Below are 25,832 nucleotides of genomic sequence, written 5' to 3'. Positions count from 1 at the left end.
AGTTTTCGATTTTCGACAGAGCTTCGCAGTCATCATGACATCTTACGCCTCAAAATTTTTAAAAATATTGTCCATCAGTGTTTGTAAGTCGCTTCACACTCCATATGCACTTTTCATTAAAATCCTACTACTACCGCTACCATTACCAAGCCGATGTGTAGTGATCTTCGTGGTAATGATAAGTACATAAGCAATGTGAAGCGACTTGCAACACTGTTGGACAATACGTTTAAAACTTTTAAAGCACAAGATCCGATGATGGCTGTCGAAACCTGCCATCCATTAAGATCATTTTTTTAGTGATATTTGCTTATGAAGGTTTCTTCTTCTGTTATAATACACTGCATATCGCCCTCAGACTGACAACGTCACGAATATTTAAAATTTTATAAGTCTTCTTAATCTGCGTCTTGTTCCTTTCTGTTCTTCATCTCTATTTTCTTCTTCATCTTCTTCCTTACTGACCCTCGTAATGCTCTGTAGTAGGTACCGAGGGGCAACAGCTTGCGACAAAACTTCCGAGAAAATCTTAGGCAATACTGCTTATTAACTTGTTTCTTGATTCCTGTGCATCTCCCGACAGCTGACCAATTGATAAAATTGGAGTAAATGCATTTTTGTTTTATAATAGCTTATTGACAATATTATAGTCATAACAATTGTACGAATATGTGTACATAAGTTTTTTATTCGCATTTTAGTATAATTTTTAATTTTTATTTTCTAAGTGTAAAGAATGATATTTTGTAACTGTGATACAAGAAACGGCTCAAAGTCGGAGTTGCCAATATCAGCTGAATTTTAAGGTTGTTTCGTGAACATACTAGTGCATACATAAGGATGAAATGAAATTGAAAACGGAATGTCGCGAATCTAAAACGTACCTCTTTCTTTTTGCTTGCGTTTCACAATTTCTTTGCTTGCATTCCGGAAAGAAGTTAATTAATAATTAAATAATAATATTAAGTACATAGATTCTCGAATAGCCTGCATTCAAAAAATTTCAGTCTGATTTCTCTGAACAAATAAATTTCATCTGAACAGTGCAGTACTTTTACAGCCCGGCTAGCTCGGCGCGCGACTCTAGTCAACGTATTAAACGAAGATTCTTAACTCCAAACTCGTTTTTTTTCTTCGATTTATGGCTACGTTTCCAGGGTTCTGAGTCACTGCGCAACACCATATTACGACTGGAGAGAGATCCAATATATCGTTCACATCTGTTTCGACTGGCCTCAATACAAAAGAGATCAGACTGACTGATGATGAATCTGGACCGCTAGCATGAAGCACTTCCTTCTCATGTGTTACTCCTCTTGCTTACAAAGAATATAGATATGTACCGGGTGATCAAAAAGTCAGTATAAATTTGAAAATTTAATAAATGACACACATGCTTGGAATGACATGGGGTATTTGCTAGACGCGTGAAAGATCTCTTGCGCGCGTCGTTTGGTGATGATCGTGTGCTCAGCCGCCACTTTCGTCATGCTTGGCCTCCCAGGTCCTCAGACCTAAGTCCGTGCGATTATTGGCTTTGGGGTTACCTGAAGTCGCAAGTGTATCGTGATCGACCGACATCTCTAGGGATGCTGAAAGACAACATCCGACGCCAATGCCTCACCATAACTCCGGACATGCTTTACAGTGCTGTTCACAACATTATTCCTCAGCTACAGCTATTGTTGAGGAATGATGGTGGATATATTGAGCATTTCCTATAAAGAACATCATTTTTGCTTTGTCTTACTTTGTTACGCTAATTATTGCTATTCTGATCACATGAAGCGCCATCTGTCGGACATTTTTTGAACGTTTATATTTTTTTGGTTGTAATATAACCCCATGTCATTCCAAGCATTTGTGTCAATTTTTACCTCTCTATCTACATTATTCCGTGATTTGTTCAGTTTTCAAATTTATACTGACTTTTTGAACATCCGGTATATATGTTAGATGTAACTGTTTGGTTAGGGTGTATCAGAATTAATGACATAAACGCATACAGTTGAAAGTAGACGATACTAGAAGCAAAAAAAGTCTCAGTAAACATACGGTCGAAAATGCGTGCCTTAAGAACTACGAGCAATTTTTCATCTTCGATACTGTGAAGCTAATCTCTTCTACTGAAAGCTCTTTGCTTTCCAAATTTCGGTAAGTAGAAGTATGGGCCAAAACAAGAAAAAAATGTCCAGTAAACATTTGCTCTAAAATGCATACCTTAAAAGTTATGAGCAATTGTTCATTAGAAGAGTTATGTTTCCAAGTAGCGAAATTGAGCACGTTTTCATAGCTCTTAAGGTATGCATTTTAGTGCACATGTTTAATGGAAATTTTTTTTCTTGTTTTCGTCCACTTTACCATTTCCCATGATATGGAAAGCAAAGAGCTTTCAGTAGAAGAGATTTGCTTCACAGTACGGAAGATGAAAAATTGCTCGTAGCTCTTAAGGCACGCATTTTCGACCCTATGTTTACTGAGACTTTTTTGCTTCTGGTATCGTGTATTTAAACTGTGTGTGTGTGTGTGTGAGTGAGTGAGTGTGTGTGTGTGTGTGTGTGTGTGTGTGTGTATTCGTGAGAGAGAGCCTCTGTACAGACGCTTATTTCGATCTAACTGTTAACCTAAGACAGTCCTGTCCAATAGCCCGGCTGTCAGATTAAAGGCTGAATGACTTCTTCACCTTCTGGCACTTTCAATGCCGCTTTAAGCAACGGTTGTGTCTGAAACACATGTTGTTCTCATGTGTGTAATTCCAATACGATGGTCAGTGGATGGGAAAAAGTCACTAGTTATGATAAAATAAAAAGGGAATGCAATCCAAGTCTATTGCTTGTCTCAGCTTCATTCTATTCAATAAATTTTCGCACTGGAGCAATAATATAGTTAAATCGAAGACTCTATTTATCACTATTTTCTCCGAAATTTGCACAACATCCAAAGAGAAATCTGTGGAAAGTACATCTCTACCATCGACACCACTTATCATTCTAGTCCATTGGTTTCAACTTGGGACTAATTACCCCCTGAGGGGTAAACTGAAATTTTCTGAGCGATAAAAACCAAATGATTCGATTCTGTTTCAGCCACGAAAGTAAATTATTTTCAAAAGATCATTACTATCATCACACTTTCGTAAGGCTCTAATGTTGATTACATAAGTTATAAATAATTACTTTTTATCAACTAGTAACATTAAAGCGGTGGAGGTTACAGGTTCCCCACATAGTCGACCCACTACACACATATTTTGTGCTTTGATCCGTACATCGCTGATGACAAAAGTGAGACATATACGTAACATATGCTAAATATCTCAAGAAAATGTCATTTCAAGTTGTAGATTAAGTATCTCAAGAAAATGTCTTTTCAAAGATGTAGATAGGAACTGCATAGTCCATAAATTGCTTCATTACTCGCTCCGTAACAGATAAATAAATTAAGTGACAGAATGACACAGCAATGACTACATTAGGGCTACTATAGTGCTGTATACAATGTTATTATTATTATTATTATTATTATTATTATTATTAGACTGGTTAGACACAAAGCATTAACAGTCTGAAATCGTCCGATTTCTGCCATTTCAAAAGGAAGGAATGCAGCAGTAAGGTGATCTACAAATAGTAAGTATAGTGCACACGTCTGAACCTGTTTGATTTTAAATGAGACTGCAGTGTGTAGGCCAAGCAAGTGCCACAAAGGAAACGGGTAACGCAGAGGAAGTATGTTTTGTAACAAGTGTCCACCATTATAGATAGTCAGCATTTCCTATCTGAGAAGGAATTATTGGTAGTACTTGCGAAGCACCACGAATTCCTTCGTGACTCCTTCGAATGCACATACACACTCCCCCCTCTCCCCCCTCTCTCTCCCTCACTCTCTCTCTCTCTCTCTCACACACACACACACACACAGACTAAATATCATTCACTTTTCATCATTTTAAAAATAAAAGTGTTCCAAGAAAAGTCTTTCATTCTACAGTTTAGTTAGGTGCTAAAGTTGGTGATAATGTGGGGGAGTGGGGTGCAACAGAGAGCAGTGACGGGAGGAGGGGTGGAGGGGGGGGGGTTCCACATAATGTCTGATTGCACTCAGGTGTAATGGTCTAAGAAAGGTTAGAACGACTGTTCTAGTCAATATAGGATTTTTCATCACCAGACCACTCTGCTATCACGTTAACTCATAGGAGACCCTTTCTGTCAAATACTGGTGCAAGGTATTTCAAACACGAAACATAGTGGGGATTTCTGAAAACATCTTCCATGAGAGACGCCGAGGCGTCGGCGATTTGGAAAAACTTCCCCCACTCGGAAGTGTGGCTGTGCGAGGTAAGCGACATGAGGCTCAGTGCGCTGTAGTAGACGGCACAGGCGCCGGCCGCCTGCACGTCGTCGACGAGTGCCTCCAGGGGGTAGCTGTCCGCCTCGGCAGCCATGTCCAGCTGACGCAGGAGCGCCACCAGCGTGCCGTGGTAGTCGGCCAGCAGCGTGTCCAGGTGGTCGCGGTGCACCTCAACGCTGGCGTTCCTGTACAGGAAGTGCAGCAGGTCCGCTGCCCCACTGTGCACCTTGCTACCCTGAGACATCAAAACAGTAACTTTGTAACATCTTTACTGGATAGCTCTGAGGTGGTACAGATTGGAAGGAACACCATCTGGCTAGAAACGTTAAGAACCTAGAAGGAATGATTCAGTGATTACAATATCAAGGTAAATGAGGAAAAAATATACAGACGCTACATTGCTTTCGGTTGGGCTGAGAGACAGCCGTTGTGTCTTCACCGAGGTAAGTCTGATCACAGCTATTGTAACCAACTCTAGCCGGCCGCGGTGGTCTCGCGGCTCTAGGCGCTCAGTCCGGAACCGCGCGACTGCTACGGTCGCAGGTTCGAATCCTGCATTGGGCATGGATGTGTGTGATGTCCTTAGGTTAGTTAGGTTTAAGTAGTTCTAAGTTCTAGGGGACTGATGACAGCAGATGTTAAGTCCCATAGTGCTCAGAGCCAGTTGAACCATTTGAGCCATTTAACCAACTCTACATTTCCTGCATGTTGCCACTACTTTGGTATTGTCGTGCAAGCTTGTCACTAACAAGTTCTATTGGGAGAAGTTTAGGTGGTGGTCCAAGGCAGGAGTGGGCTGATGTTCACTGAGATCACAATTCCCAAAGGAAAAAGTTAAAAGCCTTTATATTTCTACAAATTTCACTTCCTAAATTTCACAGTTCCAGGGAATAAAGTAGCATGAAAACCAAAGGGTCTCAAAAATGACCAGGAATTCTAAAGCATAAAAGCTAAGTTATGAGCAAAAGGTTTTTCAGAAGCTTGTGAGGGAGTCTGCCTGCCTGGATGCGCTTGCGTCCTGATATCTTAACATTTCAGCCAAGCAGATGTGCACATGCAAATTCAAATGCTTCAAATGGCTCTGAGCACTATGGGACTTAACTTCTGAGGTTATCAGTCCCCTAGAACTTAGAACTACTTAAACCTAACTAACCTAAGGACATCACACACATCCATGACCGAGGCTGGATTCGAACCTGCGACCGTAGCGGTCTCGCGGTTACAGACTGTAGTGCCTAGAACCGCTCGGCCACCCCGGCCGGCTGTGCACATGCACAAACTGGCTGTACATACTACCAACAACATATCTAACACACTTCGTAAATACACAGGAACAACCATCAAATCACAAGAAGGTGACTAAGGGAAGGGGCAACGGCCTTGCCGCAGAGGATACACCGGTTCCTGTCAGATCACCGAAGGTAAGCGCTGTCGGGCGTGGCCAGCACTTAGATGAGTGACGATCCGGGCCTCCATGTGCTGTTCCCATTTTCTGTGGTGCACTCAGCTTCGTGAAGCCGATTGAGGAGCTACTCGACCGAATATTAGCGGCTCCGGTCACAGAACATAACGACCCGGAGAGCGGTGTGCTGACCACACGCCCCTCCTATCCGCATCATCTGAGGATGACACGGCGGTCGGATGGTCCCGATGGGCCACTTGTGGCCTAAAGACGTAGTGCTGACTAAGACAGGGGGCACAACAGAAAAAATGGCTGACGTTCACAACGTAGGTGAAACCGACAAACAGAAACAGTACTACTCTTACTTACAAGTTTACGTACACACAGTCTGCAGGCTTGTTACTATAATTATGATCCTTAGTGGAATGCTTATTAAGATGATGATGATGATGATGAAATTAGTGCACACATCGACTTTCTATTATGCTAATTATGATGTTGTCAAACTTGCGAGACTTTGTTGCTATTAAACAGTAGTTCTTAATTGTATGACACATGAACTCAAACATTTGCACATACACTGATGTGCCAGAGCATTATGACCACCTGATTAATAGCTTGTTTGACTGTCTTTGGAACGAAATAAATCACTGACTCTGCGTGTCAGGGATCCGACAGTTTTTTGGTAGGTTTGTGAAGGTATTAACACTGGATGTCTATGCACAGGTCATGTGATGGCACGCAACAGAGACCCCGAATGGGTTCCGTAGGATTCACATCAGGCGATTCTGGTCGCCGAGATATCAACGTCAGTTCACTATAATGCTCTTCAAAGCACTGTAGCTCGTTCTGGCTCTGAGACATGGACAGTCATACTGCTGAAAGGTGACATCAAGCATGAAAAGGTGCAGGTGGTTCGCAGCTGTCAGAGTGTCTTCCATTATTACCATAGCGCAGGAAAATGTCTCCCACAGCATAATACTGCTCTCGCCAGCCTGCGTCCGTGGCACGCTACACGTTTCTAATCGCCGTTCATATCGATGACGATGAATGTGAGGACGATCATTGACTTTTTATCCTTAGTTTTTTTGAGTCATCGTTCTAACAGTCTTCTCATTGGTTTAATGCGGCCCGACACGAATTCCTCTCCGGTGCCAAACTCTTCATCTCAGAATACCACTTGCAGCCTACGTCCTAATTATTTGCTGGGTGTATTCCAATCTCTGACTTCCTATACAAGTTTTACTCTCTACCGTTCCATCTAGTACCATGGAAGTTATTCCCTGCTGTCTTAACAGATGTGCTATCATCCTTTCTCTTCTCCTTGTCAGTGTTTCCCACATATTCCTTTCCTCTCCGATTCTGCGCAGCACCTCCTCATTCTTCACCTTATCAGTCCACCTAATTATTAACATTTGTCTGTAGCATCACAGCACAAATGCTCCGATTCTCTTCTATTCCGATTTCCCCACATCCCATGTTTCACTACCATGCAATGCTGTGCTCCAAGCGTACATTCTCAGAAATTTCTTCTTCAAATGAAGGCCTAAGTTTGATACTAGTAAACTTCTCTTGGCCAGGAATGCCCTTTTTGCCAGTGCTTTTGATGTCTTCCTTGCTCCGATCGTCATTGGTTATTCACTGGTTGTTTTGCTGTCTAGGTAGCAAAATACCTTAACCTCATCTACTTCCTGACCATCAGTTCTGGTGTTTAAGTTTCACACTGCTCCATTTCTGCTACTTCTCATTACTTTCGTCTTTCTTCAACTAACTCTCAATTTACTGCACTCATCACACTGTTCATTCCGTTCAGCACCTCATGGAATTCTTCTTCACTTTCACTCAGGACAGCAATGTCATGAGCGAATCATATCATTGATATTTTTTCACCTTGAATTTTAATTCCACTCCTGAACCGTTCTTTTATTTCCATTATTGCTTATTCGATACACAGATTGAACCGTAGGGAAGAAAGACTACATCCCTGTCTTATATCATTTTTAATCCGAGCACTTCGTTCTTGGTCGTCCACTCTTACTATGCCCTCTTGGCTCTCGTACATATTGTACATTACTCGTCTCTCCCTGTAACGTACGCCTATTTTTCTCAAAATTTCGAATATCTTGCACCATTTTATATTGTCGAACGATTATTCCAGGTAGAAAAATCCTATGAACGTCCCTTGATTTTTCTTTAGTCTTGCTTCCATTATCAACCGCAACGTCAGAATTGCCTCTCTCGTGCCTTTATGTTTCCTAAAGCCAAACTGATCGTCATCTGACTTATCCTCGGTTTTTTCCATTCTTCTGTATGTTATTCGTGTCGTCAACTAGGATGCATGAGCTGATAAGCTGACGGTACGATAATTGTTCCTCTTGACTGGTCTTACAGTCTTCGGAATTGTGTGGATGACATTTTCCCAAAGGTCACATGGTATGTCGCCAGACTCATACATTCACCAACGTGAACAGTCGTTTTGCTGAGACTTCCTCAAATGATTTTAGAAATTCTGATGGAATGTTATCTATCCCTTCTGCCTTATTTGACCTTAAGTCCTCCAAAGCTCTCTTAAATTTCGATTCCAATGCTGGATCCCCGACCTCTTCTGAATCAACTCCTGTTCGTTCTTCAATCACATCAGACAAATCTTTCCCCTCATAGAGGCTTCAGTGTACTCTTTCCACCATCCGTTCTCTCCTCTGCATTTAACTGTGTAATGCCCACTGCATTCTTAACGTTACTACCCTCGCTTTTATGTTTATCGAAGGTTGTTTTGACTTTCCTAAATGCTGAATCAGTCCTTCCGACAATCATTTCTTTTTCGACTTCTTCACGTTTTTCTTTCAACCATTTCGTCTTAGCTTCCATGCACTTCCTATTTATTTCATTCCTCAGCAACTTGCATTTCTGTTGTCTTGAAATTCGCCGCGAGCAGTAGCCGCGATGTCTAAGGGACCTTGAACGGTTCGCGCGGCTCCCCCCATTGGAGGTTCGAGTCCCCCCTCGGACACGTGTGTGTGTGTGTGTGTGTGTGTGTGTGTGTGTGTGTGTGTGTTTTGTCCGTAGGGTATGTTAGACTAAGTAGTGTGTAAGCCTAGGGACCGATGACCTCAGCATTTTGGCCCCATAGGAACTTACCACAAATGTTCAAAACAAAATTCTTGAATTTCCCTGAACATTTTTTTACTTTCTTCTTTCATAGATCAGCTGCGGTATTTGTTCCATTCCCCCTGTTTCTTTGCAATTACTTTCTTTTTATCTATATTTTTTTATCCAACTTCTGTGAGTGCCCTGCCCTGTTTAGAGATGTCCATTCCTGTTCAACTCTGTTGCCTCCTGAGCTATTCCTTATTGCTGCATCTGTATACTTAGAGAACTTCAAGGGTATCTTGTCATTCCTTAGTACTTACGTATCCCACTTTTTTGTGTACTGATTCTTCTTGACTAATCTCTTCAACCTACTCTTCATTACCAATAAATTGTGATCTGAAGCTATAACTGCTCCTGGGTATGCCTTACAATCCAATGTCTGATTTCGAAATCTTTGCCTAACCATGACGCAATCTAAGTGAAATCTTCCTGTACCTCCTGGTCTGTTCTTAGTATACCTCCTCCTCTTGTGATCTTGAACTGAGTATTCGCTATTACTAGCTGAAATTTATTACATAACTCAATTAGTCTTTCTCCTCTCTCATTTTTTGTCCCAAGCCCACATTCTGTAATGTTTTCTACTGCTCCTTCCTCTACAACTGCTTTCCAGTCTGTTAGATTCTTATCTCCCTTTACATACTGTATTACCCCTTCAGTATCCTCATATACTTTCTCTATCTCTTCATCGTCAGCTTGCTAGGTCGACATGTATACCTGAACTGCCGTTGTCTGTATTGGTTTGCTGTCGCTTCTGACAAGAACAAGCCTGTTACTGAACTGTTCACAATAACAAACTCTCTATCCTACCTTCCTATTCATAACGAATCCTGCTCCCGTTATACCATTTTCTCCTGCTGTTGATATTACCCTACACTCATCTGACCAGAAATCCTTATCTTCTTTCCATTTCACTTCACTGACCACTACTACATCTAAATTGAGCCTTTGCATTTCCCTTTTCAGATTTTCTAGCTTCCCTACCATGTTCAAGCTTCCGACATTCCGCGCCCCGATTCTTAGAACGTTATCCTTTCGTTTGTTATTTAGTCATTCTCTCATGGTGACCTCCCCTTTGGCAGTCCCCTCCAAGAGATACGAATGGGGACTATTCCGGAATCTTTTGTCAGTTACAGACAACATGTACTGTGGATCCACGTTATGTGTGTTTAATGCAGTGGTTTCCTTTGCCTTCTACAGTCTCATGGTGTTAATCATTGCTGATTCTTCCGTTTTTATTGGCAGCTTCCCAACCCTAGGACAAGACAGTTTCCTTAACATCTGTTCGCTCCTCCACCCTCCTTGGTAAGGCCGTTGGCAGAATGAGGGTTCCTTCTTTGGCCGTAAGTCTCCGGCCGCCAATGCTGATTATCAATCAAGAATCAAGCGGCGGCGAGTTTCGAACCCGGGACCGAGAATGCTTTTATTACTAGTCAAAGACGCTACCCCTACACCGCGGGTGCAGGTCGTCAAGTATCCAGCGTTGCAAAAATGTGACGCTTTCGAAGAGCCGGCACGATTTGATTGATCGACGGTCGAGTCACAATGGCCCTTTGCCCACTGCAATCGTAATACGCTAGCGATGTTTACATCCACATTACCGACTCTGACAGCATTGCTTTCCTATTTTAGTACATTCCTCGGATTATTTTGCGAAAGGTTTAAATGTCAATATTAACAAGCACTATAAAATTGTAACTATCTTTCCCAGAGCTTCGGAGTACAAGTATGAAACGTATACAGTTCCTTTAAAAACTCACACTTCTTTCGATATCTCGGTTGGTACCAGGCTCAGAGCATTATCCATACGTAACATTATGTGCCCCTTAGCATACCATTATTTTCAGAAAACCTTGTTTCGATATCTGGAACCGTTCACGAAGCAAAAGGTGTGCTACGACTTAAGCGACTCACCCCGCGTATTGTAAACAGCTTATGTCATATCACACTTCCATGGGGCACTCCTGAAATTGCCTTTACATACGTCGATTTTGTTCCCATAAGAGCGACGGGTTGTGTTCTCTCTGCAAAGAAGTCTCGAATCCTGCCGCAAGTGTGGTCCAGTGCTCGGTAAGTTGGAGATCTTTTCACTTAATGTCAGTGTATGATGGTGTCAAATGTCAACCTGAAGTCTGCATAAACGTAAGTGCTGATATCTACAGCATTGTGTATCTCAAGGAGTTACAGAGTGAGCTGAGTTTCACAAGTTCGCTGTTTGATTTTTTGAAGGTGATTTTTGATCTTCAAAATCGTCACAATATGAAAGCATAGAACATGTTCCATAATTCTACAAGAGATTGATGTCAGCGACAGAGACCTACAATTAAGTGCAGCTGTTCTACAACCCTTCTTAAAAACGCTTCAGGTGGTGTATGTACACTCCTGGAGATTGAAAAAAGAACACATTGACACCGGTGTGTCAGACCCACCATACTTGCTCCGGACACTGCGAGAGGGCTGTACAAGCAATGATCACACGCACGGCACAGCGGACACACCAGGAACCGCGGTGTTGGCCATCGCCGTCAGTGTCAGCCAGTTTGCCGTGGCATACGGAGCTCCATCGCAGTCTTTAACACTGGTAGCATGCCGCGACAGCGTGGACGTGAACCGTATGTGCAGTTGACGGACTTTGAGCGAGGGCGTATAGTGGGCATGCGGGAGGCCGGGTGGACGTACCGCCGAATTGCTCAACACGTGGGGCGTGAGGTCTCCACAGTACATCGATGTTGTCGCCAGTGGTCGGCGGAAGGTGCACGTGCCCGTCGACCTGGGACCGGACCGCAGCGACGCACGGATGCACGCCAAGACCGTAGGATCCTACGCAGTGCCGTAGGGGACCGCACCGCCACTTCCCAGCAAATTAGGGACACTGTTGCTCCTGGGGTATCGGCGAGGACCATTCGCAACCGTCTCCATGAAGCTGGGCTACGGTCCCGCACACCGTTAGGCCGTCTTCCGCTCACGCCCCAACATCGTGCAGCCCGCCTCCAGTGGTGTCGCGACAGGCGTGAATGGAGGGACGAATGGAGACGTGTCGTCTTCAGCGATGAGAGTCGCTTCTGCCTTGGTGCCAATGATGGTCGTATGCGTGTTTGGCGCCGTGCACGTGAGCGCCACAATCAGGACTGCATACGACCGAGGCACACAGGGCCAACACCCGGCATCATGGTGTGGGGAGCGATCTCCTACACTGGCCGTACACCACTGGTGATCGTCGAGGGGACACTGAATAGTGCACGGTACATCCAAACCGTCATCGAACCCATCGTTCTACCATTCCTAGACCGGCAAGGGAACTTGCTGTTCCAACAGGACAATGCACGTCCGCATGTATCCCGTGCCACCCAACGTGCTCTAGAAGGTGTAAGTCAACTACCCTGGCCAGCAAGATCTCCGGATCTGTCCCCCATTGAGCATGTTTGGGACTGGATGAAGCGTCGTCTCACGCGGTCTGCACGTCCAGCACGAACGCTGGTCCAACTGAGGCGCCAGGTGGAAATGGCATGGCAAGCCGTTCCACAGGACTACATCCAGCATCTCTACGATCGTCTCCATGGGAGAATAGCAGCCTGCATTGCTGCGAAAGGTGGATATACACTGTACTAGTGCCGACATTGTGCATGCTCTGTTGCCTGTGTCTATGTGCCTGTGGTTCTGTCAGTGTGATCATGTGATGTATCTGACCCCAGGAATGTGTCAATAAAGTTTCCCCTTCCTGGGACAATGAATTCACGGTGTTCTTATTTCAATTTCCAGGAGTGTATTTTCGAAAGCATAATTTCAACCCAAATACTAGCTCTTACAATAGAGCATTGATGGTGTAACACAATGAAAGCAGCGATGTCCCATCTCCTGACGGAGTAAAGTCTAATACTTCGTTTATATTTGATGATGTTGCTGTAGGAAACCAAGATTAAATACAGAAATATTTCCGCTTTGGTCATTACAAGGTGGTAGCTGTCTTTCATTTGAGCCAAACATACAGTAAAATTCCAAAATGGTTAGTGATAAAACACACATTATTATCATCTTCAAAATAGTACGAATTAAAGACAAATTTATCAGGTGCATATAAATGTGAATGACATTCAAGGAATCTGTGACTATATGCGAAGTTTGCTGGAATCGCACAAAGTATGGGGTTTTGATTACTGATAATTTAAGACCGTTGAGTGATGGTCGATGCAGATGAAATTTCCAGGAGTTTCTTTTTAAAAGATAATGTACCAATATGTAATTCCACCAGTATATTGCCTACTATGGACAAGTACAGTCACATGATGTGTTCTCACAAATGAATCAAAATGTTCAAATGTGTGTGAATTCCTAGGGGACGAAACTGCTGAGGTCATCGGTCCCTAGACTTACACACTACTTAAAATATCTTATGCTAAGAGCAACACACACCCATGCTCGAGGGAGGACTCGAAACTCCGGCGGGAGGGGCCGCGTAATCCGTGACATAGCGCCCCAGACCGCACAGCCACTCCGCGCTGCCACAAATGAATCTTCAGAGCCTCGAGAGCTGAATTATTTATATACTTCTAGACCAACAAAACTATTCAATATGTTTATTCTCATACAAAATATTAAACGAGCAGCGGGAATCTATGACACACTAAAAGAATTTAATATACTAACGTATCAGTTGATGGGCCTTGATACCAAACTTGCTTGTGAAGATAGTGATAGATGGTGATCACACTGTTATTCATTACACTATGGTAAAATTTGTATAATATCATACATTCATTTTGAGGGAATGATGCATGGGCTAAACACATGTTTCTATGTCGATGCAAAAACTGAAACTATCAACGAAAATCTTACATGTTATAACAAGAAAGTCGAGAAAAGAAATTAAAATCTTAAAAGCTGTACTACAAAAATTGAAATTACTAGAAAGGTTAATACAATTTCTAAGAGGACTGATCAGGATATTAACACACATTATGAAGAAATTGAGCAGCAATTAAGTGTAGAATTCGAGAGCCTGTGGAGACAATCAATACGCTAGCAGAAAGGACTTGTCACTCGTAGAAGGTATGACAATACTCCATTCTGGAGATGTTCACGAAAGTATCAAGGATATAAATGCCTGAGAAGAAAACTTTGATGAAATCATTATGGATATAAATGGTTGGCAAGAAAGCATAACAAAGATATGGAGAAGCAAGCACCAGCAAAATTATCAGGAATATAAATGCTTGAGAATAAATCGTCAACAAAGGTATCTATGATATATAAGCTCGAGTAGAAAGAAGCAGAATAGAGATAGGGCCCCTACTGTCACCTCCGTAAACATGTTAGTTATCTAGTAAGTGGATCACAGGATGCTGTGATGTGATGTTATCAGTGCGTCTGGGTAAGACTACGCATTAACACGGTCCATCAGGTGACAGATAGTGCACGAAACGCGGGTGAGGGTAGCGATTTGAAGAGCAGAGGGAAAGAAGTGCCATCGCTCGTGACGTGGGAAAAAAACCTCTGCGACAGTGGGATGGGTAGTAAGAGCAGTAGTGGCTTACTAGCTGCGATAGTTCATGCAAGGTTGGATTTGGTAGTATGGGTATCATGCATCATTACCGTGGCAAGCGATGGCGAATAATATTTTCACGTGATACACTGCTGCGGTTGTGGAAGCACGTTTCGTTAATCTTAAAGGGTGTACCCTGCTGACTCCATATGTTTCACCTTCCTTGATATCTTCATGACGGGTAACTAAATAAGTAATGGTATATACTTCACCTTCTCCTGTGCCTTCATCCGTCTTACAGACGTGTGCTAGAGTCGTTTGAAGGACATACCATTACTCATTTAGTTACCCGTCATGAAGATACCAAGGAAGGTGAAACATATGGAGTCATTAAGATTAACGAAACGTGCTTCCACAACCGCAGCAGTGTATCACGTGAAAATATTATTTCGCCCGCGTTCGTGAGTCCAATTTAGCAGTGCCATCTGCCGTTGGCATAGTATGGCAGTTGTGCGAAAAAACGAGCAACGTATTTGATTAGTTGCTGGCCAGAGACGCTATCCCTTGAGATCTCACCAGCAAATGTCCACCCACGTGACATGCTACCACAAGCCTGGTGAGGTTTTACACCCTTACACCTTCCCTCTCCCCTGCAGCTTCCACTATATAAGGTGAAGTCTTAGCAAGACGACCATCAATCAAAAGGAAGACCATATCAGTGGATCCAACCGCTGGGCACCAGGGCACCAGGCACAGCATCAGCAAATCGACCGTCTGAGAGGCGAAGCACCACTCCTGCCCCCCCCCCTAGGTACTCATGCAATCAACGACCCATACCATCCCCCAAAATCCACAAGCTGCAAGCCACAACACATTCACCCACTCAGAAGACCAGAGAGCAACAACCACTTCCACCACCAACATTCCCCCTCTGGCAGCAGCACCAGAGATATTCCACCTTGCTAAAATGATAGAAGCTATGAGTGAGGCAATCGTCTCTCTGCATTAAATTTCTGTAAATCTCAGCTCATAACGGCTGCAGCGAAGGTGGCCCTCACGCCTAGAACAAAAGCTTTCAGCATTCAAAATGGCCTTTAGATCGCATGGCCTAAAGATATGCATATTAAATGCATGCCTAACCACGTGGAAGAATTACGACAGTTTTTACTGGAAGAACACATGGATATCTGCTTGCTTACACTGGCACATCTGAAACAAGGCGTCCATGGTGGAGTATCAAATTATGCATGCCGCATAAGAGACTGGGCGCAGAATGGTGGTCTATGTTAGGAGGTCGCTGCGCCATCATCCCTGTCCCTTGACCAACCTGACGATGCTGGAAGCCAACACAGATACAGTGTGTCTGCCTACCGCCATTAAAGAGGAAACCTGGAGCGGCCAGGTTTCGAGTCCCTGCTGTCCCTTCAAGGCAGGCTATTCATCGGAGGGAACTTGAATGCGAAAAACGTAATCCGGAACTCTGGCTTGAACAATATCAGCGAGAGGCGGCTGCTCCAAGACGCCAAAAACTATGATGCCACAATCATTGGCCCACACATTCCACAGGACCAGAGCCCAACAAACGTTCTTAACACCATGCTGACGCACTGATTAAACGATTATCATTTATTATCACCGTGAGCACGAGTTTGGGCTTGCCATCAAACCACTTCCCTCTGGTATTCAACATAGACCTACACAGGGTAGCACCGCATCCATCACTGGTGGGCTGGACCTGAAGGGTATAAGACGTCATTGTAAGAGGTCATCAGCAAGCTGGGTGCCAAAGCAAATGCACTTGCGGTTGTGTTTGCAGGTAATTTCCCTCCAGTTGATGAGCCACGTGACCCAGAAAATTTAGAACTGGTCGCTGAACGTCTGCACCAGTTCATGCCAGACCCAGAGGGAAGCGACGAAATTGAGCTATTTTCCGTAAAAGGAGTGTTGCTGCAGCTCAGAATCCTATTTGCCAAGAAAACGATACACGAATGCAAATGCCACAGACCACAGTTGCAGTACTGCCAAAATCACTCAGTGACATCCTGAGGACAGGCAGCTACCCCAAGACGTGGATATAAGTCTAGAAAGGATCACTGCCTCTCTCGCAGCTGGCAGGCCCATAAGCCTCATGCCACCAGTTATGAAACTCTTCAAGCATCTGTACCTGAGCTGGTTTCTCCAACATATCGAAGCAGGCCAGATGCTACTTGAAGAACTGTTCTGGTTCAGAAGATGCCATGCCACAACCCACCAGCTGCGGCCTCTCGTTGAGGAGGCAATGCAGTCTACTGAGGGAATACTTCGGACCAGTATTTCTAAGTGTCTCTCTTGCCGTCGATAGCATGTGGCACAAAGGCCTCCTGTATAAAATACACGTACAGGAAGCGACAGTGCCACACGTTCAACTGCTGAAGTCCTACCTCGCCGACCACACATACCATGAACGAGCACAAGAAGGGGAGTCAAGCCAGTGACATACCCTTGCCAGAGTCCAACAAGGGAGCGTGTTGGGACCCTTGCAGCAGGACGCAACGGCGCTATCCGCGGACAACATGATGCTTTACCTGTGGTGCAGGAGCAACAGGTTCCTATAACCCTGCCTACAAAGGGCAACAGATGCGGTCACTGACTGGGGAAAGAAGAGGTCTGGTCCTCAACGATACAGAAACAGAGGTGATCAACATAGGCAGACGGCCGTTCCCAGCTGCCGTGCCGCCCTTATTTGTGCCAGTACTCCCATCCTAATGAGAAGCACCACGTATTACTTGGGAATCATTATGAACAGACGCCTCATATGCGAGCATCATTCAATAAGCTACACCAGAAAGCAATGTGTAGAGTGAGGACCCTGCATCTGTCGTCCAACCCGGAGTCAGCACTAGAAGAAGGACTTGGCATCACATTATACTTCACACAGATACACCCAGTGGTAGAGTATGCTGCAACTCTCATGGGACTTTCCCACCACAGAGCTCCAGGAACTCATTGTAGTTCCATTACTGCAAGATAGGTACTGTCAACTGAACACACATTCTACAGGAAGAGTGTGAAATCTAGCAAGACTAATATCTGTACTAGGTAACTGAGTGGACACCCAATGGCTACATATGCCGAACTTGCAACAATAACAGCATAAGAGAAAAAAAGACCTTCAGAGTCACCAAGCAGTGATGTCTGTGGGGATAAAAAAATCTTTGTGAGACTATATTGTAGATGAGCATCAGTTGTTTATTTTCATGCTCAATGCTACCAGTTTCATTCAGTACATCATTATCAAGCGGAACCCCAAAGGAGAGACAAAACATTGAAAGTGCACAAGTCACATTATGCTGACAAAAGAAGAAAAAAGAAATGGCGTAAAGTAACGTAGAAATTTCTTATAAAGCGTAACCAGCTTGCCACTAAAGCGTTTGAAGTGAACAACATGCGACTCTATTTTGCTTTATTTGGTTGAGTTACATAACTACAATGGCTGAATACACCCCAAATGAAATCTTAGACATGATTACGATGTTAGGAGAGCGCCAGGGTGTTTATGTGCACGCGGCCGCATTTTATGCTAGACGTTTTCCTAACAGACAACACTCAACTATCGTCACCATTCGCGATCTCTGTGAATGAGCTCGGGATGGAGGGTTACATCTTGCACGTCCTCATCATGAACGTGGGGAAAATAAGAAACGCGTCATAGTCGTTCTTGCAATGGTCAGCTAAATCCTCATCGTAGTTCGCAGCAAATTCAAACAGTACTATGATTATCGAAGTCGACGAATCTCAGAATCCTAAATGCGCGGAGATTTCATGCTTACAGTATCTCATTGACTCACAAACTAAAACTTCGGAAGTTCAGAGAACTACTTGCATTTCGTCTCTGACCGTACATCATCAAGAGGTGTTCACATCTGTTTCCTGATGAAGCTACATTTACAAATACTGGCGAATTGAACGGGCACAACTGTCATTATTGGTAGGATATCCGTCCTCACTCGTGTGGAACTGTTGACAGCCAACATCGTTGTAGCCTTAACGTTTGGCGCGGAGCTGTCAGTGGCTCTCTGATTGGTCCCAACTTTTTAACGTTGATTTTTCAGAAATATTGAGAAACCATTTACCTGGGTTACCTGAAGATGTTGACTCAGAGACCAGACAAGAAATGTCGATCCAGTGGGGTGGTGTTCTGCCACATTACTCTAGTATCGTAAGGACACTTTTAAATGAATAATATCCACACTAACGGCTTGGACGTGGTGGCCCCATTCAGCGGCACGATTGTTCATTCGATCTAACTTTCGCTGATTTTTACCTTTGGGGATATTGAAAAATATTTGTTGACAGCAGCAGCCAACGACAAGAGAAAACTAGATGGAAAGTATCCGGATAGCTAGTGCAACCGTTCCACAAAGCGTCCTGCTTTCCAATGTCAGACATTTCTTAAGGAGGATTAATTTGTGCACTGAAGCAAGTGGTGATCACTTTGAGCACATGCTCAGTGGTTAATTTCCAGGTACAAAGTGTAAGACACGCTAACTCTTTCAATTAAGCACTCTAAGGATGAGTGGTGAGGAGAGTCACTCAACTACTTGTAAATCAATGATCTACTTTTTACTTATGTTTGGTCTGTTTTTCAAACGTCAAAAGAACATTTCTAGGTTGTGACGTATTTATTTGTGCCAAAAAACACATTAATTAAAACTTGAAGTTCAAACCTCTCTTCGCTCTTTCCAAATCCGATGTCACAAACTGAGGCTTCCATTAAACAAAACTCAACCTTCGAATGATCTTCGATGATTACCTTTAAGATCAAGACTATTGGTAATGAGTAGTGATCTCTCACGCTCTTTCGAAATTGTATCTAACATTGTATACTGCTGCATCCCTCCTCTATTCTGAGTTAATGCTTGTTAGAACTAAAAACATATTTGCTTATTTGAGCTTCATTGAACATTACCAAGACTTTTCAGGACTCTCGTATGTGGAAAGCACGACAGTTCAGACTAAAAAATGAGGCCGAGAAACCTCACTGGGCCTTTAAAATGTAGAACGGAATCCCTTATACGCAAGTCAGGTAAATTAAAAATACTACAAGAATGTAAAAATGAACTACAACCATTCATCTGTAGAAAACTGAAAACCCGTTTTTGCAACCCACTCTTCTGACAACCATACAGTAAGTAGCAACTGACTGACAGGTCGCTATTGCAACAATGGAGAAGGAACAGAAAACAGGAAAATCGTCCCAGGAGTAGTCTACAGGACTCCTTCCCATAGCTGTACTACTGTTTATGGCAGTGGCAAAGAGGGCAACACGTAAAACGCTGCCCTAATGGACACCATTCTCCTGTTTAAAACGATCTGACAACGTGTCACCAACTCAGGTCTTAAAAAACTGCTGAGACAGGGAAAGTCATATGAAGATGGGGGGAGGGGGGGGGTGACCACAAAAGCCCCACTGAAGCACTTCCGCAAGTAAAACATGTTTCCAAGTGGTGTCACACACCTTTCTGATGTCGAAGAATGTGCCAGTACAGTGATGTTTATGTAGTAAAGACTGCTGAATAGCCGCCACTAGTAGGGTCAGGTTGTCGACAATGGACGGAAATCAGCGAAATCCACCCTAAGAGGCGGTAAAAAAAGCATGGTCTCTAACAACATGGCCAGATGATAATGAACCATTGGTCAAGTGTCTTTCCTAAACAGCTCGTTAAGGTGATACTCTGGTAACACGACATGTGGAGTCCTTTCCTGGTTTGAGGATAGATACTGAAATTCTCTCTGTCCACAAGTTGTGGAAATGTCCCGTCTGCCACATTAAATTAAAAGATTCGAGGAGGATATCCTTTGACACTGCTGGCAAATGTCGGAGCATGCAGTACAGGATCAGGTCGCGACCGGTTACAGTATCACGAGTCTCAGACAGCGTCAATTACGGCTCCCACGTGGAGAAAGGGTAGTTATAAGACAGAATTGTTGGATCCGAAGTCCAACTTGCCTCTCTATACATTCCCACGGTAGCAACGAAACGCTGCATCCTGACTTGCATTGGCTGTAGCTTTCGCAAAAGTAGCTGCCATCATCTGAGCAATGCCTCTGGGTGTTGTTTGGAGATACACCTGTTTCAGCACTGCTGCTATTATGTTTACCAGAAATCCTCTGGATGACTTCCCACACATTTGTAGGACAAGTGGAAAGATTGAGGGAATTTAGGAACGCTTGCCATGGCTTTTTCTTGTACTACTTAATTGCGTATGGAGCTTTGGCTCCCTAGATCCGAAATGGGTTTGTCTGCTGTTGGGTGCATTTAAACTGTCGATGAGCCGCCTGCCTGTGCCGGATTGCTGAACGGCACTCATCTGTCCACCAAGGTACAGGTCACCTCCTAAGATGACCTGAAGACTTTAGACTCGATAAGTCAGCGGTATGATGGATCACGTGTGTGATATAGTCCACCCATTCCTGCACACTGTCACGATGTTCAAATACAGTCAACTGGCTGAACAGCACGCAGTTAGCCCTGCTGACCATCTATCTCGATGGCTCCTGTTCAAGCAATTCCCCATCCAGTAGGTGAATCCACAGTGGGGAGTGGTCAATGGAATGAAGGTCAACAGTTGCTTCACACTGTAAAGAGTCTGCAAGGGCTGGAGAGCCGAAAGAGAGGTCGGTGGCTGAGGATGACCCAGTAGCAGCCGAGTGGGACTGCCCCTGTTGAGGATGCACAGCTCCTCAGACGTCATAAGGTTCTCCAGCACTCGACCCCTGGAGCAAGTATAGTTTGAATCCCATATTACATTATGGGCACTGAAATCACCCAGTGGGAGAAACGGGTAAGGGAGTTCTTCAATAAGGAATGTGGGGGCCTCAGAGTCTACTGCATCTTAAGGAGGTAAGTACAGGCAGCAGACAGTGACCTGACTCCCATGAACTGTAATGGTTACTGCTTGTAGGTCAATAATCAAGGGAAGAGCAGAGGAGTGATGTGTGTCATTGACAAACACAGCAACATCTCCCTTGGCTCTTTCCCCAATCAAGTCGTCATTATGGTGGAGGGTTACAATGTTAGCATAGGGGCAACAGTGGCTTTTCAATGTCTTTTCTGAAACACAAGCACTGGGGTTGTGCCTGGGCCACGTATTTCAGTTTCTCCACAGGAGATTCATGATTCACTATAGTATGGAAGCCATTTATCAAAGGGGTTGCACCTGCACCACGTATTTCCCACCAGGCGAGGGATCCCACACAAGATGGAGGGTCGACCTTGGGACAAGATGGCTGCCCTGGGCTGACTTCGAATTCCACTGACTCTGAAGCAGAAGCAGCAGAACCGTCACATCAAATGACTTCTACCACCTGGTCTGCCTGTCATGGAAGCATCCCATTTGCTTTATTGGCCTGCGAGGGCTTTGTGAGAACTACCGCTCTGCCTTGGAGCTCCACAATGGTGGTGACAGTGGCTTTCTCTGATATTCTCAGAGGGGCTATGGGCTCCAAAACAACAGCAGCTTCACAAGTACACTGATAAACATAGGTACTAGTGCTGACAGTGGCAACCTCCATTGGCATACAGGGACTGGCTGTCGAAACAGGCTTCTTAAGGGCTGAAGTAAAAGATGTAGTGAATGTGGGAGGCTTCATGGCCTTACATATCTTCTTGGCCTCATCATATGGGATGCATTTTGATGTTTTAATTTCCTGTATTTTCCTATTTTCAACGAAGACGCTGCAGTCCCTACTCCAAAAAAATGGTTCAAATGGCTCTGAGCACTATGGGACTTAACATCTGTGGTCATCAGTCCCCTAGAACTTAGAACTACTTAAACCTAAATAACCTAAGGACATCACACACATCCATGCCCGAGGCAGGATTCGAACCTGCGACCGTAGCAGTCGCGCAGTTCCGGACTGAGCGCCTAGAACCGCTAGACCACCGCGGCCGGCTGCAGGAGACCCCAGCACAGATTACACTCTTCGGAAGGGAGGAGTAATGAACACCATCATGGTCGTATGCAAGGAGCTTGTTCAAACTGATTATTAAAGAACGGGCAGCGATGAGATATGACTGCTGCGTTAGGAAACAGTAAAGGCCGAAAACAAGAGTCATTGTTTAAATACACAATAAAATACAGTTGTTTAAAACATGCTACTAATCCTAGGCCACTACTGTAACAGCTGTCCTGCCGTTATGACTTAGCACAATTTCACCACCTCGAATTATGACGTCATGGTGGTTGGGGAAATCCTCTGTATTTACCTAAAATATCAAAGGCAAGTCGACAAATTGCGCTATAATTTTTCCGCCATCTTGGATTGGGAGGACTATTGGTTTATGACATCATAAGCATGCAGACAATCCTTCATATGTGCCAAGAGCCATTAAGGCCCAGTTAGTTAGTTTTGCCATCTTGGAATACCTGGTAAGCCTTTGACCTTATGGGCAAGTGGGGTAGGTCTGCCATCTTGCATTGGCCAAGTCCACCACTTATATTTTATTCTTTGATCAATTAGGCTACGTCCGCCACTTGGGATCCAGCATCTTCCATTGCCTGCAACGTTGAACCCGCTATCTTGGATTGGGGTAATCTTAGGGAAGTGGAAAGACAAGAAGGCAGGAAATAAATCATTCTTTTGTTTCAGAAGCCAGGGGGGTCATATGTCATATTCTGTTGCCTGTGCCACGATGGCCTTTTCACCACTGCTGTAATTATCATAATATTAAATCTTGTTGTATAGTTTATTATTATTATCATTACAACTAGATACATTTTTCTGTGTGTCATCAGTCTTCTGACTGGTTTGATGTAGCCTGCCTCAGACTCCTCTACTGTGCCAACCTCTTTATCCTAGAGTAATACTTGCAACTTACTGCCTCAATATTTGCTGGATGTATTTCAATCGCGACCTTCCTCTGCAGTTCTTATCCTCTACAGCTCTCTCTAGTGCCATGGAAGTTACTCCCAATGTCTTAACAGATGTCCAACCACCCTGTCCGTTCTGCTTGTCAGTTCAAAAAGAACTTTCGGACGAACAAATCAGTGACTTTATGAACCTAATTACAGTCGTAGTCAAATACAACTATTTTGAATTTAATGAACAATTGTATCAGAAACCCGACGGTCTCGCTATGGGAAATACGTTAGCTGGTATCATTGCTGACATCTTAATTAATTCTATAGAAGAAAAGTTCTTCCTCAGCTACAGCGCTAGGCATTCTCTCCTATTTCAGACATGTCGATGATATTCCAGACATCTTCAAAGGACCTGTTGATGGCACTGACCGTATTTTCAATCTCTTCAGTGAACTTCACGAGAAAATATCCTTCACCAGCGAACTCGAAAACGAAGCCCGTTCATCGAATTTTCTTGTTTTGACGCTTACAGCAGAAGAAAATAAAATCTCATTTAATGTTTTTCGTAAAGAATCATATACCGATCAGATCGTACCTGCAACTTCTATGCCCCACAATCTCATAAGAACGCTTTCTTTCACTATGCTATTCACAGAGCTACTTCTATTCCACTCTCGAAAGAAAAATTCGAGGAAGAAATTAATATAATCAAAACAATAACAGTTAATAACGAATATGGACCTGCCATAGTGTATAACATCCTTAAAAAGGAAACTGTAAAAAGAGTTACTACACTCGGCACCTCTATCATTGAATCCAGCCTAAAGAAGAAGTTTCTTGTATTCCTTTCTTGGGTCCCATCTCCTATCAGCTCCAACGCCTTCTTCGTAATAACTGCAACAGTAACTCGCCTTTTCAACCAATAATAACTTGAAAAAACAATCTTATTCATTATTTAAAATCGACCCATTCCCCTTTGAAAAACTCTGGTGTCTATAAGATTCTTTGCGACACCTGCTCTTCTTACTACATAGGACAAACAGGACGTACCTTTACAGTTAGATATAAAGAACATCTTTTATGAAACAATTTTACCAACACCCAAAATTCGTCTTTTGCTGACCACCTCCTAATTACAGGTCACGCGCCTAAAATTGTGCACGATATCAACATTTTGCACACTGAGTAGAAGGGCTTAGATTAGATGTTCTCGAAGAATTAGAAATTTTTAAACATCTTTCTCGAAATGATGGCCTCATTCTTAATGAGCAGCTACAATTATGTAATAAAAGCTTCTTCAACGGTATAAAGCCGTTACTTGATTTTTTTTTTCTTGTTCCCTCGTACAGTTACCGAAATATTTCTTCTATCTAAGTCGATTCATAACTATTTGTTCACTAAATGGTTTATATTAATTACATTTCATGTTATACCGTTTTTCTATCCGCTGAGTTATTCAGCTCCTTTTGTAATTCTGTAATGGCGTTTCCATCCTTTAAACTGTACTTCTAAGCTCTTATGTAGACAAATTGTTACCATGTCTGCTGCTGACAGGTAAAATATTGCCTCTTACTTCATGTATTACACAGTTCACCTGTCTATATTTGTAATGTTAAATAGCCGGTTTGTATTTGCGGCTGCTAGATGGCACTTTTGGTATAATGTTCAGCAACTGCTCGCGCGGGTGCCTCAGTCTGATGCTACCGCAGCTCGACGTGTGGTGCAGCCCTTAGTGGCCTGCCTCTATATGTTCTGTTTTAATATTTTGTGGCTATATCGTTATCGCTTCATAGTTATTTTATACGTGACCTGCCAGTTTTAAATGTTTTATTTCTGATGAAGGCACTCTTAGAAGTGGCAGAAACCTAGATCAAAAAGACTCCATTTTCGCGACCGAGGACTGCAATTGTTTTAATTTTGATCTAATTTATTAGACACAGTTCCTTCGTTTTCGTCAGGGTCTACAGTACAGCTGCGCAGCACGTGCCGATAGTCCGTTTATCTGCGCAGTTTAGTTTTCCACGGTCTTTGGTATGGACAGGGACTGCGATTGTTGTGTGTGGATGCGAGCCGATTTGGCGACACTTCGCTCTCAGCTTCAGACTTCGGTTACACAGCTTGAGGCTGCAGTGAATGTGCTCCACTGTTGTGGGCCGGCCGTGGGGATCCAACGGACGTCCAGCACGTCAGATTCCTTCTATCGGTACTTACCCGTGACCAGCCCAGTTACTGCTGGCACTGAGGCTGACTCCTCACCTGTGGTCGAGTGGGAGGTCACCCCGGGGCGTAGCAGGCGGCAAAAGACTTCCCAGGCGGCCGCACGTAAGGCTTCCCCGGTATGTCTGACAAACAGGTTCCAGGTGCTGTATGTGGCTGACACTGTCGTTGAGCCAGACGCTGTCGCCTGTCCTGTTTCAGAGGAAACCTCTCAGCCGGCAAGATCCGGGCAATCACAGAGAGTGGGATTATTGATAGTTGGAAGGTCCAACGATAGGGGCGTTATGAGGCCCCGTAGAGACATGGCTACCAAGAAGGGAAAGAAAACCAATGTGCACTCCGTGTGCATATCGGGTAGAGTTATTCCAGATGTGGAACGGGTCCTCCCGGATGC

At 43.8% G+C, this 25,832-nt stretch overlaps 1 protein-coding gene across 1 annotated transcript in view; it reads right to left on the bottom strand.

Moving 5' to 3' along the window:
- Nucleotides 1–2,881: 2,881 nt before the first annotated feature.
- Nucleotides 2,882–25,832, bottom strand: part of LOC126234564 (uncharacterized) — a 54,190-nt gene continuing 31,239 nt past the window's right edge. The window contains exon 3 of the mRNA XM_049943267.1: nucleotides 2,882–4,585. Within this exon, the coding sequence (XP_049799224.1) occupies nucleotides 4,190–4,585 (396 nt within the window). The 3' untranslated portion in view covers nucleotides 2,882–4,189. The remainder of the gene's footprint in view (nucleotides 4,586–25,832) is intronic.

Source organism: Schistocerca nitens, chromosome 2 (assembly GCF_023898315.1).
Source record: "Schistocerca nitens isolate TAMUIC-IGC-003100 chromosome 2, iqSchNite1.1, whole genome shotgun sequence".
Classification (NCBI taxonomy): domain Eukaryota; kingdom Metazoa; phylum Arthropoda; class Insecta; order Orthoptera; family Acrididae; genus Schistocerca; species Schistocerca nitens.
Note: the sequence above shows the minus strand (reverse complement) of the source record. Positions and strands in the feature narration are given on the sequence as shown.